The sequence below is a fragment of the Pipistrellus hanaki genome (assembly GCF_964339955.1).
Source record: "Pipistrellus hanaki genome assembly, chromosome: 2".
NCBI lineage: Eukaryota > Metazoa > Chordata > Mammalia > Chiroptera > Vespertilionidae > Pipistrellus > Pipistrellus hanaki.
The window spans coordinates 19592872-19613189 of NC_140504.1; the positions used below are offsets into that span (position 1 = coordinate 19592872).

The window sequence follows — 20318 nt, forward strand, 5'->3', positions numbered from 1 at the left end:
CTGCATCTAAATTATGATTGACATGTGTATTCACTACCTTTCATTCATGAAATCTCTTTTTTTTAGATCCCAAAGGAAACTGTGCGGAGTAAAATATTAGTTATTATAGGTAGTTCTGAGATCTGTCCAGGCTCAGCTGCGTTGAGCATCTAATGCAATGCTTCTCAAACCACCCTTTTATATTTTTTATTTTCATATGTCACAGACCAATATTTTTGTAAAATACAGTAAAAATAAATTACCAGAGAAATAAAATGGGTAAAATAAAAACAAACATGGTATAAGCCCACCGTTCATGCATTTGGGTGTTGCAGCAATGTCAAATTACTACAAAAGTTCTAAGCCAGTGGTTCCCAACCTTTTTGTGGCCATGCCCCACCTAAGCATCTCTAAAATCCTGATGCCTCCCCCTCCCCTGTGACTTATAATTCTTATTATTAAAAAAGTGAACTCCCATTCACGTGGAGGAAGCCCAAAAGGCCATTAATGTGGTCTCAACAAGCTTCTAAAGAACATACCATCCATGAAAGAGAAAAATCCAATATAATAAAAGGGCAATATGCAAATTGACCTAACGAAAGACAATTGGTTGTTTGCTATGATGCACACTGACCACCAGGGGCAGACGCTCAGTGCTGGAGCTGCCCGCTGGTGGTCACTGCACTCCCACTGTCAGCCACAAACTGGGCTGACGGCTGGCGAGTGCAGTGGCAGGGAGCGGGCCTGAGCAGTCAGTTGGATATCCCTCGAGGGCTCCTGGACTGTGAAAGGGTGAAGGCCAGGCTGAGGGGCCTCCCCACCCACAGGCACAAATGTCATGCACCAGGGCCTCTAGTAAAAGAATGAAAGGACAGTTAAAGTACTGAGGAAGAAATCACAAAGAAATTGTTTTAAAAATAATAATAATATGAAGTGATATGAAAAAAATAGCAAATAAAGTTTCAAAACATATCATAGAGAATGGAAATGCATAAATATGTCACAATATATATTTATATACTGTATATGAGGCTCCTAGAACTATAAGAAATGCCAAAAATTCACTGTTAATGACTCACTCTTGAATTGCCCCCCTTAAAAATCAAATTGTCCCCCTGTGGGGCATGTGCCCCACATTGGGAACCATTGTTCTAATCTCTTAATTTTAGTCTCTATAATAACTTGATGCAGGCTGGTAAGGAACAGTTTGCAGATGTAGCTCACGAGCTATGCTTTGAGTAGCTGTGGTCTAATGGACATGCTAAGTGAGATCACCTACTCTAATACCCACCTGGAACAGAGTACTGATGCTATTAATTTTTATTTTATTTTAATTTTATTGTTTAAACTATTACAAATAGTGGTACATATATCTCCTTTCCCCCCGCATTGATCTTCCCCCAGCCTCCCCTGGCCCCTGGCACATGCCCTCATCTCCCTTCCTCCCCCCCACAGTGTCTTGTGTATACACATGCATACAAGTCCTTCGGTTGATCTCTTCCTCTCTCCCCTCCCCCCACTTTGCTGTTAACATTTACTGAGGGCTTCCTCAGCACAAGGCACTCTGTTCTAGTTGGCTACATGTATTACTTCTCCCATGATCCACTGGGGCAGATGAAGAAGCTGAGGGACAGAGATGTTGAGTAACGTACTGAAGATCAACTAGTAAACCCAGCATTAAACCCTGCCTCCAGAGTGCACTCACTTCACTCCTTTCTCCCACTGCCTCTCAGTATATGTTGAGTTCAGATGGCATCTGAGTCTACCCTAGGAATAAGTAATACTTATTATGGGATTGGTGATTGTGCAGTTACCAACAAGAATTATTGTACCCTAGTATCTCTTAGTAACATCCTAGAGGAATGGTCACCAGAACAGAATTGACATTTAATTAGTGTGCAACCCTTCACAGGGATCTGAAACACGAATTTTGGCATCCCCTTCAACCAAAACTGAAACGGTGCTCACAACTCAGGAAATGTCATGCAACTAGCCACCTCCAAGTTCAGTGTTGATGGATACCAAAAAGGAGCATTTGGGGAACTAAAATAGCAAATAACTAGGTCATGGGGTCAAGTAAGAACTGTTTTAGCCTCAGCTGTCACCCCTCCCACAGGGCTGTAGGGGTCAAGTTGCTCTCCCCTCTTCGTTCACAGTGCATTTTTTCCTTGCCTCCAAGCTAAAGGTTTGGTGTTCCTTTCTTGTTTGTAATGGGAAACCGAGCCCTGGAGCTTGATGAAAAGCTGTTTTCCTTTTTGGTGTATCTTGTATTTTGAACACTGCTGTCTTACAGGAAAGGGGCCCGGTTCCCTGGCATAGCTGTAATTGTGCTGGCAGGGCGCCCCTGCCCCCCAGCCCCTGCCCCCTCTGTCCACACTTGCAGAGTCAGCCCTTCTGGGGCCTCACACTTCCTGGGCTTCCTTCACTGTCTCCAAAGCTGATAATGATGTCTCCCACCTACATCTCTTGCTGATAAACGAATTCCTGAAATACCTTTACAGACCTTCACATCACCATAAACACTGCTTTAAGGGAGGACAAATGGTGGAGTAAATGAGCAACAGATGGAACGTAAATGGTACCACATGTCAGACTTTAACCTCTTCAGCGAGAAGAGGGGTAAAACCCCAAAAGCCTTCCTTCCTTCCCCATGCAAGAAGAAATAACAATAGCCACACTTACTGCCACAAATAACTGCTCTGATGTTCCTTTTATACAAGTGACTAGCACAAGACCTCTCTTGCTTGGAAGATATATTATTTTTTAATTAAAACCCTGGTTACTTTGGTGGGGTGAAATTACATTTCGCTTTCTCTAAGCAGGGGGCAATACTGACCCAGAACATCACATGTTTTTAATTATGGTCCTGAACCTCCTCATGTACATTCTGTGAGCCAACAGTTGCTCTCAAAGAATCAATTTCTCCTTGTATAAACATGCGTCGCTTAAAATGGTGGGAGTTCTTGTAAGCACTTTTTTGTTTTTAATCCTCTTCTGAGGATATTTTTTCCATTGATTTTTAGAGAGAGTGGAAGAGAGAGGGAAAAACAGAGAGAAACATTAATGTGAAGGAAACGTCATCTAGTTGCCTACTGACCAGGGCCCAGGCTGGGGAAGAGCCTAGAACCAAGATACGTGCCCTTGACCAGAATCGAACCTGAGATCCTTGACCAGAATCTAACCCGATGCTCTATCCCCTTAGCCAAACCACATTGTAAGCACTTTAACCACTATTTCTTTCCACTGAGCAAAGGTTTTGAATATTAGCTCTCAAGTCTGGGGGACACTGGAGGGGCACAAGGAAAGGTACCTAACACTCCAGGCAGGACTGTGAGTGCAGACAAGGGGAGAAGCTGTTTGAGCTGAAGGAGTTTGAGGACAGAAGGTCTCCATGGGCAGGAGTGAGTGGGAAAGACCTCAAGGGGAGGTGGAACCAAACTGGAGTCTGGGAGAAGGGAGGCCTTTGATGGGAAGAGAGGCACAAAAAGGGCATTCTAGAAGGTAATGATAAAGGCTACTGAGGTACCCCTTTTGGAAGGAAAAGGCAAAAATCACCCTTGACATTCCTTTACATTTTTTTAAATTATCCATGATTTACTATGAACATTGTAATTCTCATCTATGCTAAAATTTGGGATCCATTGGAGTATGTTGAAAAAATAAATGAAGAAAAACTCCATGAGCTGGTATCTGGGCATTTACACTATAGTGTTCTAAGGATTGTCATGGACCTAGAAGCGGGTGGGAAACTGGGTAAGAATTTTATTTTGTTCTTGCCTATACTCAAGGTGTATTCCATTGTGCCTCTGTACAATCCTTACATACTGTATATTTAAAGATGTTGTTGCTGTGAGGATTAAACAATATAGCAGCAAAAGACCCTAGCATAGAATCTGTCATGCAGTAATGATACCATTGAAATTAGAAATGGAGCAAAGGGAAGGCCAGACACTGTAGGCATGTCATTTGGGCAGCTTCTCCAGGAAGCTGCAACTTTGCACTCCCCAGGGAACCGCTGGCCTATTTCCTGCAAAACACTCGGGGAAGGGATCCAACCAAGGGGGAGATAGACTCATGCCCAGTAAAGTTGGATAACATAGGGAAGGTACTTGCTTGTCAGTCAAACTTGGGAACAGAGATCATTGGCCAGAATGGGGGTGGCCACTGCAAGCATGGGAACATTTGAGAACACTTAATCTACTAAACAAAGGAGTTTGTTCTCCTGGCTCTTGGTGACTCTTGACTCTCAGGGCTCTGTTGGTCCTGCTTTCAAGCACATACCTGAAAGGCCCTCAGCCATGCAGAAGGAACAGATGGACTGCTGTGGGAAACAGAAGCTCAGCTAGCCTGACCCTGCCACTGGACCTGGCTCCAACAGAATGGAAAGAAATGCTGGACACTGGCTCTGTTTTAGCTCTACTGAAGCCCCAGCTACTTTTTTCCATGACTGGACCAAGGAAAACAGAACTTTGGCAACTCAGTGGTGTAATTCCACGGAAATAATGTTTTCATCATATCTCATTCTCCCTGTGTGAGTCTCCAAAAATTCCTTTTCTCAGGGCATTACAAGAACCCCCCCCCCCCCCCCATAAGCAATAGGGGGAGCTAAGGCCCTCTCACTTCCATTAATAACAGTAAGAGCTAATCAAACCTATAGACACAGTCTTCCTTGAAAAATTGTAGAGAACTTGGCTTCCTGCTCTCTACAATCTCTATTGTGGACTCAGTACAGAGGCATCACCCTGAAGCTCCTGGGCAATGCATTCAGAGACTGTATATGACCCAGGCTTAGGTTCATATGTGACTGTCAGGATGGGAACTCTGGAATGACAAGTTGCAAAAGGTCTCAGAGTTTGAAAAGGGTCTTTACAGGTTATGTTACTTATCTATACATTAGGGCCACAGACTAACTCAAATTCCTGGCTCTCCCCAGTCATTCATCTCTTTGATGTTCATTGCATGAAACTTAGGATAAACCAAAAAAACTCTGGGGCCATTCCAAGGAGGCAGATTTCCTGGAGCCATTCTACTGTGAACATGCTCTCCTTATTCTATTTATCATTCATTCTCTCACACACAATGTGTGTTTTTGTAATCTTCACCTGATGATATATTTTTATTGATTTTTTTTTTTTTTTTTAGAAAGAGAGGAAGGGAGAGAGAAAGAGAACCATTGATGGGTTGCTATTGAATCTGCAACTTAGGTATGTGACTTGACTGGGAATAAAACCCACAACCTTTATGGAGATGATGCTCCAAAGGAGCCACCCTGCTAGAGCCACACAATGCTCTATTTTTTCCCCTTCCATCTGCCATCTCTTTTCATTTATACCTAAGTCAGAAACACACCTATCCAACTGGTTTTGTCTATAAGTTACCTTTCATTCTCCTTTTTAAAATGTTTTCCAGGCCTAACTCTTTTTTTAAAAAAATATATTTTATTGATTTTGTACAGAGAGGAAGGGAAAGAGATAGAGAGTTAGAAACATCGATGAGAGAGTCATCGATCAGCTGCCTCTTGCACACCCCCTACTGGGGATATGCCCACAACCAAGGTACATGCCCTTGACCGGAATCTAACCCGGGACCTTTCAGTCCCAAAGCCAACGCTCTATCCATTGAGCCAAACCGGTTTCGGCCCAGGCCTAACTCTTAAAAGCAGAACAACAATAAACACAAAATCTCACCACTACTACCACCATCACCACCAAAACAACAAAAGAACATATCACCCATTTAACCAAGCGAGAAGTTTGTGGGAAAGTTTTAATCACACACTTTATGTTAAAACTGTTCTTATAAACAACTCCCCCTCCGCAGTCCCATAGCTTTGATGGCTTTGGCTGGGGTTTGAAAGATGGATCTGAGGGAACTGTCACTTCTGCCCCTCAGATCCCCACCGTGGCTCTGGACTTGGAGCTGTACAGGTGCTCTATCTCCTTCCCCTCTGCTTTCCCCTTCTGCCTTTTCCCATTGCCCTCCTTTCTCCCTACCTTTTCTCATTACTCCTATTTACATCCAACCCCAATTTTCTTTCCACAAGTTTCGTCTCTCAAAGTTTCCATCCCCAATTGGGGCCTGAGCTGACCCTCCTACTAAGACCACCTGTGACAAACTGTCCCCAACTCTGATGGTGCCTGATTAGAGCAGTCTCCCTGGTGCCACATGCCTTTGGCAAAGGCACCTTTGAGTCTCTGATCAATGGCTGCTTAGCCAGTGCACAGTGGTCGGAAGTCTCCTTCCCCAGCTTCTCCCAGGTCCTGGCAAGCGCACATAATGAATAGTGGTTCAAAGGCTCACACACCTTTTCCCCTATCTTAACTCCTTCTCTTTTCTAATCCACAATTGCTGTTATCCCCCTTCTGCAACCCTAGAATTAATTTCAAAATCTAAACTCTTTGCTTAGCTGTCCTGTTTGTTAGCCTTTGTTGTTTTATTATTTAGATGTAAGCACTTTTTTCCTAAGACACAGGAACAAGAAAGGTGCCAGTGTGCTTACCTGGTGCATCTAATAAAGCCCACCCCATTAATTCAGAGTCACTCTGCACAAAGAAGGCTCCTGTCTGCTTTAGTTTTTCCTTCTCTCTAGGATGCTAATTGTTTTCCTTTTCATTATCTGATAGCTTTGGCCTGGAGTCTAAAATCTGGCCTGCTGGGCTATGTGTCAGATTTGTAAATTAGATGACATCTGTTTTGAATTTTATCATCTTTAATTTTCTTTCAAGCTCTCTTCATTTATTCATTTCCCCGCCAATTGTGAAGATCAGACTTTGCTGGATGCGACAAAAGCATCGACCTTTCTGCTTTTGGGGGGCACAGATTAAAATTACTGAAGTTAAATGGTCACAATGAAGGCTATTCAAGGAGAAGATGTTGGGAGAGAAGCCTTAGCAACCATCCCAGAGAGGATGAGTGGTTACCACAAAAGGCTGGCTGTCCACACCAACGTTTTGAAGTTCCCACCGAATAATTATAATCGATCAGAAGGAGATTGACAGGGGAGGTTGAACTGGGTGAAGTATTTTGAATTGAAGAGGTGGTGGCGATGGCAATGGTGATAGTACGTGAGGTGACTAGTGACCTTTTATCTCTTCACATTTAATTATCCTCTTTGCTTTTTGCTTTTTTTCTCAGAGAAATAATAAAGGGAAACTTTAATGCATTCTCATAATGAAGACTCATTTTGATAGTGAGACCTTATGTTTTCCCCCTCTCTACATACCTGCTAAATTCTTCTTTTCATGGGGAAATTGTTTATTGCTTATGGGATTGGACTTACTTATAAAGGATGAATTTATCTGTTAGAATGCCTAATGTAATACCCTTGTATAACATGTCTTCCCTTTATATAAACCTTTTTCACACATATAATCTCACAGATGTCAGTTGGCCTCTTGCAACTTTGCATTTGTAGAGGCAATAGAGAACGGATGAGCGGCTGGCCAAAACATGTGCCTATGCGCTCACATCGGATCCAGATGTTAGTCATCAACTGGGAAGAAGAAATAGCAGGCTGGCTGTGGGCAGAATACAAAATGGCTCCCCCAAGCACCAGCTGTAGAAGCTCTAAACAAATTTCCGAAACGACCCCCTGGACATTGGCCAGCAGTAACTTTGTGCTTGCACATAAATGACAAATCACCCCTTCATGATACTGGCCCTGGATTTCTTGGATGCTGCCATGTTTGGGCTGTTGCTAGGCAGGTCATAGGTCTGTGAAAATTTCATTTGTGAATAGAGTATATAGATAGCAGTGGTTTCCAAGTAGGGGTGATTTATTAATGTCTGGAGACGTTTGTGGTTGTCATAAGTGAAAGAGAGGGTTGCTATTAGCACCTAGTGGCTAGAGGCCAGGGATGCTGGCAAATATTCTATAATTCACAGGAAAGCTTAACAATCAAGAATTACCTAGTCCAAATTTTAATCATACTAGAGTTAGAAGCCCTGGAATATAGACATCTATATATTGAACCAGGTAATGACAGAGTTTCATATACACAACCAAAACTATGGTGTTGATAGAAAAGAGCACTTTACAATTTGTCTTCCTTAGATTGTTGACCTTGATGACCACTTTGGCCAGAGTATACCCTCTGTTATAGAATGGGCAAAGGGACCCTTCTAGATTGGCTTCCCTCTTGCTACCTCTTTTCTTAGTTATCAGCATCATCTTCCATGTGTATTCAGTCACTCAAACTAGAATCCCTAGGTTTTCATCCAATCTTCTCCCCTTCTCCTCACCACACCTCCTACTAGTGATCAATTCCTCATAATCCTGGTCTCTCTCTCATTGTAATGATCTGCCCCAACTTCTTAAATTCCCCACCACCGACCACAATTGAAGGAGCCTATTGTTAAGGTTTCTGAACTAACATCCTGGTCGCTCTCTCTCTCTGGCCAGCCTGCTGCTCTTGCCAAATCCATCCAGAGCTCCATAACATTAGCCACTTCCTCATTCATCTAGTCCGTTGGTGAGAAAATATTTATTAAGCCCCTACTATATGGTCATTCCCTGGATTAAAATCTTCCCAAGTTTCCATGTTGCTTACAGGACAAACCCTTTGATGCAGCATGTAAGACCTCTGATAATCTGCCTCTGACCTAACTTTTCGGCTTAGACTCATACCCTGATGACCTTAAACCTACCACATTGAATCAACTGCTTTTCCTTAGTCCAGCTCACACACTCTTGAGCTCTTATATCCTTGCATGTGAGGAGTGTCCTTTCTATTTGCACTGTCCTTTCTACTCTTATTATTCATCCTATATAACTTTCTCTAGTACCTACACAGATGCTTGGCACATGAACACTATTCAAAAAATATGGAATGAACTTAAATTTCACCTTCTCTGTGAAACACTCTTTAATTTCCTGGCTGTTGGTCAGTAATGTGTCTCATGCTCCCTAGTTCATTGTTGGCACTTCTGTGAAAACCCTGTCACATAGTCTGATTATGAACCCCTTGAGGGATGGTGTTTGAGAGTACCCTATATTTAGAAGAAGTTCTGGTAAGTGTCATAATTTAGGGGTTACTCTAGGTTGAGGTAGTGGGTTTGGCTTTCTTTGGGAAGTTTAATACCTACAAAAGAAAGTGTAGCTGCCTGTGCTCCGCCTCCCTGGGTTTTCGGCAGATTCCCGTGTCCACAGTAATTCCCGCTCACCTGCCACTTTGGGGCTTGGTGGTTTCCAGTTGTCTGGTAAGGAGCTTGGCAATGGCAGTGAAGCTGTTGCTCATGCGGAAGATGTCTCTGCTCTGAGGGCCCAGGAGGGAGGAGAATGTGTCTGTGATGCTCTTAATCTCCAGCAGGAGGATATGGTGAAAGGAGTGCTCCATGTTGGCCAGCTGACTCACCAGAAATGGCAGGCAGCTCCTGGCTCTCTCCTGCCAAGAACAACAAAGAATATGCGCAAGTGTTGGTGGGAGTGTAAACTAGGACAGCCGCTATGAAAACCAGTATGGAGGTTCCTCAAGAAATTAAAAATAGAGCTACCATATGATCCAACAATCCTACTTCTGGGAATATACCCAAAATAAACGAAATCATTATCTTGAAGAAATAGCTGCACTCTCATATTCATTGCAGCATTATTCACAATGTCTAAGACATGGAAACAAGTGTCCATTGAAAATGAATGGTTAAAGAAAATTTAAAGAAAATGCAATAGAATAATATTCAGCCATAAAAAAAGAAGGAAATCCTGCCATTTGTATTATCATGGATGAAACTGGAGGACAGTATGACAACTGAAATAAGCCAGGCAGAGAAAGACAAATACTGCATGGTATTAGTTTTATGTGGAATCTGAAACAAACAAACACTCTACACACTGAGTCCAGAAAAGAGGTTGCCAGGAAGGGAAAAATAGGGAGCATAAAAGGGTACAAATGTTTAGTTATAAGATTATAAAATCTGAGGACCTCATGTATAACATGGTGCTTACAGCTGATAACATTATACTGTGTAATTGAAATTTGCTAAAATATGTGAGGTGATGGATATGTTAATTAACTCAATGGGGGAATACTTTCACAGTGTATATGTATATCAAGTCATCACATTAAACACTTTAAATATCTTATAATTTAACTTGCCAATCATACCTCAACAAACCTGTGGGGAGGGAATGAGGAAGAACAATGAAGAACAAAGGTCTATATTTTAAGAGTCCCGGGACCTGCAGATGGCAGTACAATGGGAGTTTACTTAGAGAGCTAGCTGAAGCTAAACTGTATCATTCAGAGTGCCTCTGAATTGGCTTCTTTGAAGTTTTACTTTTCCCCCCTGATTTTCAAATAAAACTTTTTAAAATAAAACTTTGGTTCTGTTACTCCTTTCTTTATAAATAGGTAAATAGTCTCATTGACCTATCTCTCCTGGTCTACATCTCTCAACCACCATTAATAATCTGACCTCACACATCTACCTTTCCCAAGTTTGTGACTTTCTCTGGCCTGCCTCCAAGTCTGTGCCTCACTAATTCTACCTGCACAGGAGAGGCCCGGTCAATCCTGGATCCATCCATCTGCCTTGTATCAAACCCGTGTCCAAAGTTCACCTCCTCTCCACACGACACTCTCACTCATCTGTTTACTTAGGGCATCTTTCAGTATGTTCCACAGTGCATGTGCCTGCTCAAACAAGTAGATTGTATTACTTAGTTTTAATCAAGTTAACTCTCACAAATGACTTAAAAAAAACTGAAGAAGAACAATAACGTGAACAATGCAGGCATGAGTGAATAACATGAAAATGGATTAGCTGATGTGTTTCCTATACCTATCAAAACTCCTCAGCAGCCATAGTAGGAGGTGCTATAATTTAATCCAGCATGACTAGAACTTATCCAGATTTTTAAAAATTGTCAATAAAGTTACTTGAAATGCAAATGTGCACCCAACATAAATAATGACATACCATTAAAAAGTAAAAATAATTTTAAATATGGCTTATTTCATTTTTAATCCCTCTTTTAAAATCTTATTTTTATATATTCAATATTTTTATAATGTTAGCATAATAGAAAATATGTATAATTATAAATAAGTATATACATTGGAAGTTGATGCTCAAAATCCCAAGTGATAAATGTATAGGTCAAAATTACTCTTCTAACCAGGAACTCCCTTTCACCCCTTGTTCTAGCATTTGATGCCTTAATTTCTTTCAATATAAAATCTTGTCCTGTCTTCACGATGAAGCTCTCCACTGTGCCCATTTCTGTCTGAATTTTCACTGTATTATAGATTATTTTTTAAAATCTTTATTAGCACTTGATCATTTTTTTTATTCTTGCTTTTATTTAGTTACAAAATGGGTATTACATGCATATATATGCTAGTGCCAGATTCTAGATGACAAAGATGAATTGGTCTCTGCCTTTAAGAGACCCACAATCCCCCTTTCATTTATAATTCTCTAGTGGTCACATGTACCAGTCAAGTCTCCTAAAGGGGCTACTTCTCATATATCAGTCATCTGCCTGGCACAGGACTGAGCCTGCAGAGTCTACACCCAGTGTGTATGTCTCGGTTCATTATTTGAAGCAATCTCACGTGCCAAAATATGACCTGACAAATAAAGCATGTTGTTGCAAAGGAATCTGTGCTTTTACAAGAAATAGTTTTATGGAACAGATTGAAGTAGTGAAGTTCTCTACTCTTAAATACTTAACTTCATTTTCAAAGATTCCATGTACAATTGCCCTGGAATACATCTCTTGGAGGAGTAGAATACATAGCTTGACAGCTAATTGGAGAGATATGTATTCATTAAAGGATTAAAATATTAGGTAAATAAAAAATAAGACCACTGGAACAAGTTCCTGAAAGCCCATTTTCTATTTTTGGCTCATACAATTCCCAGGTTACAGAAAGACACTTAGATGTTCATATATATGTATATAATATATAATATATAATATATAATATATAATATATATATATATATATATATGAAATAGATATACTAATTAAGTGGGGCACCATAACAAATTGACCAGACAGGAGGTTGCGCACGCAGAGTTGTGGACAGGGGAGCAGGGGCTTCTGCACGCTTGTGCTGTGGGAGGTGCCTGATCAGCAGGGGTCACAGCTGCTTCAAGGGCCAGAGAGGGAGGGAGGGCTGGCTGGGTGACTCGAGGGTGGGCAGTGCTGCTCTATTTCAAATCACACACTGGGCTCCTAATATATATATATTGCAATATAGAGTCTTTCATGCATGCAAGGGCTTTGAATGTGAATTCATAGTATGCAATGCATCTCAGGGACATTTTCCATTCCCCATTTAAAGGCAAAAGCTGGATGAGTCCCTACCAAGTGCTAGGACCCATTATAGAAGCTAGAAACACAGAATTGAAGAAAAGACCTGCCATGATCACGAGGCAACAGATAATAAATAAAACGCATATGTAAAATATGTAGTGTGTTGGATAGAGAAGTGTGCCTCAAAAAAAGATGGGGCAGGGAAGGTGTCAATGTTAAATAGTGTCACCAGGTCAGATCTCACAGAGAAGGAGATACTTGAATTCAACAAGCTTTTAGAATCTAAACCCAACCTTCTCAGTAACCATAGAGAATAATTACAGCAAAAGTCACCTGTTCAATACAGGGAGGTCAGGAGATGTAAGAACTGGGACTCAGGAGATGTGCCATTTCTCTACTGAGAATGTAATTTCAAATTACAAGTAACTTCCTCAGCTTCTGATTCAGATTTCTCTTTAGCAATTTTTTAATGCCACATTTTATGTGCTTATCTAAGTGTCCCTATAATCTCATTAAGAATTCACACCCTGGCCTGGTGGCTCAATAGGTTGGAGCATTGATCTGAACACCAAAAGGTTGTGGGTTTGATTCCAGGTCAGGACACATACATAGGTTTGAGGTTTGATCTCCCACTCTGGGTGTGTAGAGGAGGCAATTGATCGTTCTCTCTTTCTCTCTCTCTCCATTCCTTTCTCTAAACATATCCTTGGGTGAGAATTTAAAAAAATAAAGAATTCTTTCCATTATAAAAATTAGCAAGACTTTTCTTTAGAGCATTTGTCTTCCTAAAGGTGAGGATGGCTGAATGAGCATTTGCTGAAAACGACATAATTCTGAATGATCTTCTGGCAGGCAAATTGAGCTGAAGGGAAAATTAATCACAGTGCAGGAACAAGAAAAAATCATGGCTCTGGAACTAAAATATGAATTCAAGCCAACTTCACATGGTTAGTCTGAAACCTTGGAACATGTCCATGTACCTCTCAGGAGTAACAGATATAATTTGGGATTAGAAAGTGTGATGTTAGGGTAAGAAGGGGGTTAGGAGATTCTGATTTCTTTCTTGGCTTCATGATATTTTGTCTCAGGAGCCAGTGATTACATTTTTTCTGCTTTCAGTCACCTCATTGTGGGGACATGGTCAGAGAGGGAGGGAGAAGGAGAGAGAGATGGAAACATCAAGAATGAGAAAGAATCATTGATTGCCTGCCTCCTGCATGCCCCCACTGGAGATCAAGTCCAAAATTGGGCATGTGCCCTTGACTGGAATTGAACCTAGGACCCTTAATTTCCAAGTTGATGGTCTATCCACTGAGCGAAACCACCTAGGGAAGTACATTTTAATTTTATACCTAGCCTCATTTCTACTGACATAAATTGATTATTTATTATTAAAATAATAATAGCTAGCTTACAGAGAGCACTTAATCTAAAAACTTATATGTTTTAAAAATGCAAAGGACCTAAATATACCTCTTTTAAAAGAGGACATACAGAAGGCCAAGAGTTATATGAAAACATGTTCAGAGTCACTAATCATCTGAGAGATGCAAATTAAAACGATAGTGAGGTACCATCTCATACCTGTCAGAATGGCTATCATCAACAAATCAATAAACAACAAGTGCTGGAGAGGATCTAGAGAAAAAGGAACCCTTGTGACTACTGGTGGGAATGCAGATTGGTTCAGCCACTGTGGAAAACAGATTAAAGTTTCCTCAAAAAATTAAAAATGGAACTCCCATTTGACCCAGTAATTCCATTTCTAGGAATATATCCCAAGAAACCAGAAATACCAATCAGAAAGGATATATGCACGCCTATGTTTATAGCAGCACAATTCACCATAGCTAAGATTTGAAAGCAGCCTAAGTGCACATCAGCAGATGAGTGCATTAGAAAACTGTGGTACATCTACACAATGGAATACTATGCTGCTGTAATAAAGAAGGAACCCTTACCATTTGCAATAGCATAGATGGACCTGGAGAGCATTATGCTAAATGAGATAAGCGAGTTGGAGGAAGATAAATACCACATGATCTCACTCATTTTTGAAATATAATAAACATAAACTGATGAACTAAAATAGATCCAGAGACATAGAAGCATCAAACAGACCATCCAATCTCAGAGGGAAGGTAGGAGGGGAAGGGTTGTGGGGGAATGAGAGATCAACCAAAGGACTTGTATGCATGCATATAAGCATAACCCATGGACACAAACAATGTGGGTGAGAGCATGTGCTGGGGATGGGAACAATCAGGGAGAGGTCAATCAGGGAAAAATCAGAGACATATATAATACTTTAAACAATAAAGAATTAAATAAAAATATATATATTTCTACATTTCTCCCAATAATACTATGAGGTAAGTCCTGTGATCAGTGCCGGGGGAAACTGAGGCACAGATAGAAAACCAACTTGCTCAAGGTCACATTACCCTCTCTGCCTCTATAGCTGTGTCCTCATTGGCTATATACCCCAGCCCCTCCTGTAAGGATTCTAAACTCACTCATGCTCATATTTTTCCTTGTTCATCTCATGCTCATATTTTTCCTTGTTCATTATCAGTTATGTGGTCCTTTTTAAAAAAATATATATTTTATTGATTTTGTACAGAGAAGAAGGGAGAGAGATAGGAAGTTAGAAACATCAATGAGAGAGAGTCATCGATCAGCTGCCTCCTGCACACCCCCTACTGGGGTGTTCATGGACCACACTAAGAACGGAAGAATTAAAATCAAGGGTCAGCAAACATTTTTTGTAAAGGACCAGACAGTGAATATTTTTGGCTTGGCGGGCTATATGGTCTTTGTTGTGGGAAAACAGCTCCCAATAAGTCTGCAAACAGGTGTGGCTGGATTTGGCCCACGGGCATTCATTTACTGACCCTTGAACTAGGTTATATGATTGCCACATTGCCTTGGCCACTCCATTCTTCTCCTTCTTCTTCTTCTTCTTCTTCTTCTTCTTCTTCTTCTTCTTCTTCTTCTTCTTCTTCTTCTTCTTCTTCTTCTTCTTCTTTTTAAAAATATATTTTATTTATTTTTTCACAGGGAGGAAGAGAGGGATAGAGAGTTAGAAACATCGATAAGAGAGAAACATTGATCAGCTGCCTCCTGCACACCCCCTCCTGGGGATGTGTCTGCAACCAAGGTACATGCCTTTGACCTGAATCGAACCCAGGACCTTCCAGTCTGCAGGCATACGCTCTATCCACTGAGCCAAACTGGTTTCAGCATACCATTCATTTTTATTAGTTTATTTGTTTTTAAAATACTGCTACTCTTATTTCATAAAGCTCCTTAGTCATTCTTTGTCAGGATAACAGGATGTAATTCAGAATGTGGCCAAACATGGAAGTGTGGGTGCCTGGTTAGGACTACAATAATTTCCCTTTATTAAGCATCCACTGTGTGTCAGATACTTGGCATATGCTTCCTCACTTACTCCTCACAAATAACTACCTAGCAAAGGAGTATCAGGATGGATCCTGAGGTCAAAGGGCCAACCACCTGACTAAGGTCACACAGGGGATAAAGTCAGTGTCAGAGCAAGACTCAATCAAGATCTGCCTGGATTCTGATTGTTTCCACTTGGCCTGGCTGAAAAAGACCCTTTAGTGCAACCCTGCGTGTTGCAACCTTCCTCTCTCTGGCACCCACGACAGCATCACCAATTGATTATAGTGCCTTTTCTCGGCTGAACTTTCCCAAGACCCTTCTTCCACACTGTTCTCCTTGTGAGGATATTGTAATGGCTGCACATCTCCCCTCCCCAGTCCCATATAATGTGATTGAATTGGATGTGGTCCAGGCATGGGAATTTTTTAAACCTCCCAGATAATTTTAATTTTTAGTTCCAAATCTCTAACATTTTGAGAATTTTGCTGATTTAGGAAATGTAGATTTGGTCCTAAAATCCACACTTTCTCTTCTCTTCTCTTCTCTTCTCTTCTCTTCTCTTCTCTTCTCTTCTCTTCTCTTCTCTTCTCTCTTCTCTTCATTAATTTGCAAACCAGTAATGGAAGATAATATATTTAGCTGTCTGCATAAAATTATTTTAGTCAGCATCTGTTATTCTTGCTTTTATGTTTTATTTTATTTTATTTGTGTGTGAGGGTGGTGGCACTGCTATTTATTTATTTTTAAAGTTTGTCTTTATTGTTGAAAGTATTACAGATGTTCTATCTCCCCTCCATTGACTACCCCCCCTTGCTCTGACCCCCCCCCATTCCTGTCTCCTGCTTTTTTATTTTATAATGACAAAATCATTATATTTCTTCACAATGCAACTCTTTGAGAGACACTTGTGAGAACTATTAGAAATGTAAATCAAATGAGTTTGGCCTCAGTGCTTTCTCAATGAAGCTTCGCCAGGGAAACGCAGGCCTCTTTAGGAGCCCTCAGAAGCCTGAGGGGGGCCAGTGCTGCTTAACTGCTTGGGCGTGTATTTATCCCATGATTCTCTTTCTTTCTTTTAAAAAATTTTTTTTTAAATTGATTTCAGAGAGGAAGGGAGAGGGAGAGAGAGAGAGAGATAGCAAACATCAATGATGAGAATCATTGATCGGCTGCCTCCTGCACTCACCTACTGGGTATCAAGCCTATAACCTGGGCATGTGCCCTTGACGAGAATCGAACCTGGGACCCTTCAGTCCGCAGGCTGACGCTCTATCCACTGAGGGCATGCATGAGTCTCTTTCTTAATGGTGGTGGGATTATTAGCTCCTGAGCAAAATTTGATGAGTTTGTGTGGCTCTCTTTCCCCAGTCCCCTCCCACACACCCCACACACACACCCCAAATCTTCAGTTTTGAGAAATTCTGGAGTAGAAAAACCAATTCTTATCAGTTTGTCCTGGAGTTTCCCCAGTTTTACCATTGAAAGTCCCTTATCTTGGAAAACCTTTCAGTCGAAGGCAAATTGAAACAGTTGGTCACCCTACTCTAGAGTCTGGGAGTAGGTGGGAAATTATTTTACCTTAGATGACTCTGCTCAGTAAACTCCATCACCAGTGAATATGATAATATATCATTCTCTCTCTCTCTCTCTCTCTCTCTGTGTGTGTGTGTGTGTGTGTGTGTGTGTGTGTGTGTGTGTGTGTACACACAGTCAATTATTATTGTTCATGGCAGCTATGCTCTAAAAAGTCACTTCAAACACTAAATTAGTGATACTGAAACATTGCCCCTAAGGGAATATGTTCCTGCAAGCCTCTGGTCACACATTTTCATTGATACAAAGCCTTGTTTTATATGTGAATCTATGTAAAAACATCTTAATTAATATATGTTCTTAATTCATTAAAATTGAAGTCAAACCAACAGCACTATGCATGACTCATGCATGAATGAAGTTTGTGTATCACACCAATTTTCTCTGTAAGGCACATCACAGCCTTCTTGCATTTAAGAACACCAGAGAGCACTTTAACAAAAGAGAAAAATGTGGCAATAAATAGGACCCTCGAAAGAACAGACACTTGTTTATAAGAAGAGAGCTTAAAGAAGGCCAACCATTGACTTGTTGGACCTCAGCTGGAAAGCTTGTGTCCGGTGACTCAAAATTTTCACTGCTCTGTGCCTGCCTCTGAATGACCCCAGAAGTGCCTCAAGTATTGATTTGGGGTCACAAACACATTTTAGTGAGTAGGTAAATTTGCAAATATGAAATCTGTGTGGTGGATAGGAAGAAAGATAGATGATAGCTAGATCAACCTATTGATCTCAAATCTTTGTGGATCTCCTAGAAAAGAGAAATTTCTGCTTTTATCTTGGTTGGTCAGAGTTGAAAGACATTCCAAACTGGAAAGTCATATCTACAGAGTTGAAAGATATTCTAAACTGTTAAGACATGGCTTTCCATTATGCCATTACTATTGTGTTGAGAATGCAAGTTCAGCTTTTCCGAGGTCAGATGAAGTGTGGTTTGAGTTTAGGTTGCCAGCCCATCTTCCAGTTGGTCTTTCCTTCTACTTTCCACCATGAGCAGATGCTCTCCTTGCCTTTAAACTAAGGTTTCCCTTCTTGAGCAAGTTACTAAACAGTTGCTCCTTGGTATTTCAGGGGGATTGGTTCCAAGACCCCCGCTGATACCACTTTAAAACGTCTCTGGATTACCTAATACAATGGGAATGCTATGTAAATAATGGTTATACTGTATTGTTTGTGGAATAATGACAAGAAAAAAAAGGTCTGTACGTGTTCAGTACAGATGCAACCATCACAGGCCTAACTACATAGTACATGTCAACAACAATGAAACATTTAAAAAAATATTTTTTTTAATTCTTGGTTAGTTGAAGCCACAGATGCTGAACCCGCAGATACAAGGGGTTCATATGCATTTGGACTATCCATCCAAATGCATATGAGCTCTATTTTTTATCCACATATTAATTCTCCCCATTATACATTACTAGTAGCCCAGTGCACAAAATTCATGCACAGAGGTGTGTATCCCTCAGCCTCTCCAATCTGGGGCTCCTCGGGGGATGTCTGACTGCTGGTTTAGGCCCAGTCTCTGTGGGATTGGGTCTAAACTGGCAGTCAGACATCCCTCTCACAATCTGGGACTGCTGGCTCCAACTGCTTACCTGCCTGCCTGATCGCCCCCTAACCACTCCCCTGCCAGCCTGCTCACTCGCAACTACCCCCCCCTTGCTGGCTTTATTGCCCCCAATTGTTCCCCCTGATGGCCTGCTCACACCAACTCCCCATTTCCCCGCTGGCCTTCTTGCCCCCAACTGCTCCCCCTTGCTGGCTTGATTGCTTCCAACTGCCAACCCCCCCAACAGCCTGCTTACCCCCAATTTCCCCCCTGCCAGCCTGATCACCCCAATTATCCCCCACCAGCCTGCTCACCCCCAACTGCCTGCACCTGCTGGCTTGGTCACCCCAACTGCCCCCCACCAGCCTGCTCACCCCCAACTGCCCCCACCTGCTGGCCTGATCACCAACTGTCTCCCTTTACTAGCCTGCTCATCCCCAACTTACCCCCCGCTGGACTGCTTTCACCCAACTTCCCTCCCCTCCTGGCCTGATCACCCCTAACTACTTCTGCCTTGGCTCTGCCATCATGGCTTTGTCCAGAAGGACATCCGGAAGGTCTCCAGTCTAATTAGCATATTACCCTATTATTAGTATAGATTTTGTATGCATGACCCAACTCGGGTGTGTAGATTGAAGAATGGCCACAGCCATTTGTCTTTTGCAATGCAATTGTTCATAGCAGATAATGAAAAATGTGGGTAACATAAAATATTTTGAAATCTGTTTTTTATCTTTCTTTGTTCTCCATAAAAGATGAGAGAGAGAGAGAGAGAGAGAGAGAGAGAGAGAGAGAGAGAGAGAGAGAGATTAGAATAATGCCACCCTTTTAAAAAAGGGATCCATTTGGTTTAGGACACAGAATTTGGGAATGAGAACTATAATTATGAGAAAGCCAAAGAAAAACTTATCTGCAAATCTTTTTAAAACAGATCCTGATATGTTTGGTAAAACATTTATGAAGTGGTGTTGCTATTGGACATGTTGAAATCTGCTTCTTTTTGGAGCTACTTGTGACTGGATATTTGTTACCATTTTAAGAAGAACACCCCTGGAGTTTTTCTCTAACAATCCTCACAACTCAGTTCCCATTGAGGAACAGATGACTTCCAGGAGGGAAGACCTTTGGCTACTGGAGTCCTTACCCCCCTGCTTTCCTTGAACACTCCTCCCGTCATTCAACCAATTCCAATGTCCCCTCTTCTGCAAAACCCCTCCTGGCTCTCCCAGGGAAGGTTAATGGAGCCTATCTCTGTGCTCCTCAGGCCTCTGAGGTATCTTCATGACAGCTCTGACATCTTTGTCTGCAGCTTATGCGTGAATTTATGCTGTTTCTCCCTGGTGTGCCCTTCAAAGGTGGGGCATGTCATGTTCACCTCTGTACCTTCTGTGCTTTATGTGTTGCTTGGCATCATGTTCATTGTTGAAAACCACTCTTGGCAAGAAAGAGACTAGTGAGGCAAGTAAGACTACTGGCCGTTCACATTGTCAATAAACATGAAAGATTTTCTTTGGCTAAATA

At 41.5% G+C, this 20318-nt stretch overlaps 1 protein-coding gene across 2 annotated transcripts in view; it reads right to left on the reverse strand.

Annotated features, from left to right (window-relative positions):
* The window catches only part of VEPH1 (ventricular zone expressed PH domain containing 1), a 189089-nt gene that overhangs the window by 91387 nt on the left and 77384 nt on the right, over positions 1-20318 (reverse strand). For both annotated transcript variants that reach the window (XM_084876013.1, XM_084876014.1), the window contains exon 7: positions 9142-9362. In XM_084876013.1, coding sequence (XP_084732139.1) covers positions 9142-9362 — 221 coding nt within the window. The remainder of the gene's footprint in view (positions 1-9141; positions 9363-20318) is intronic.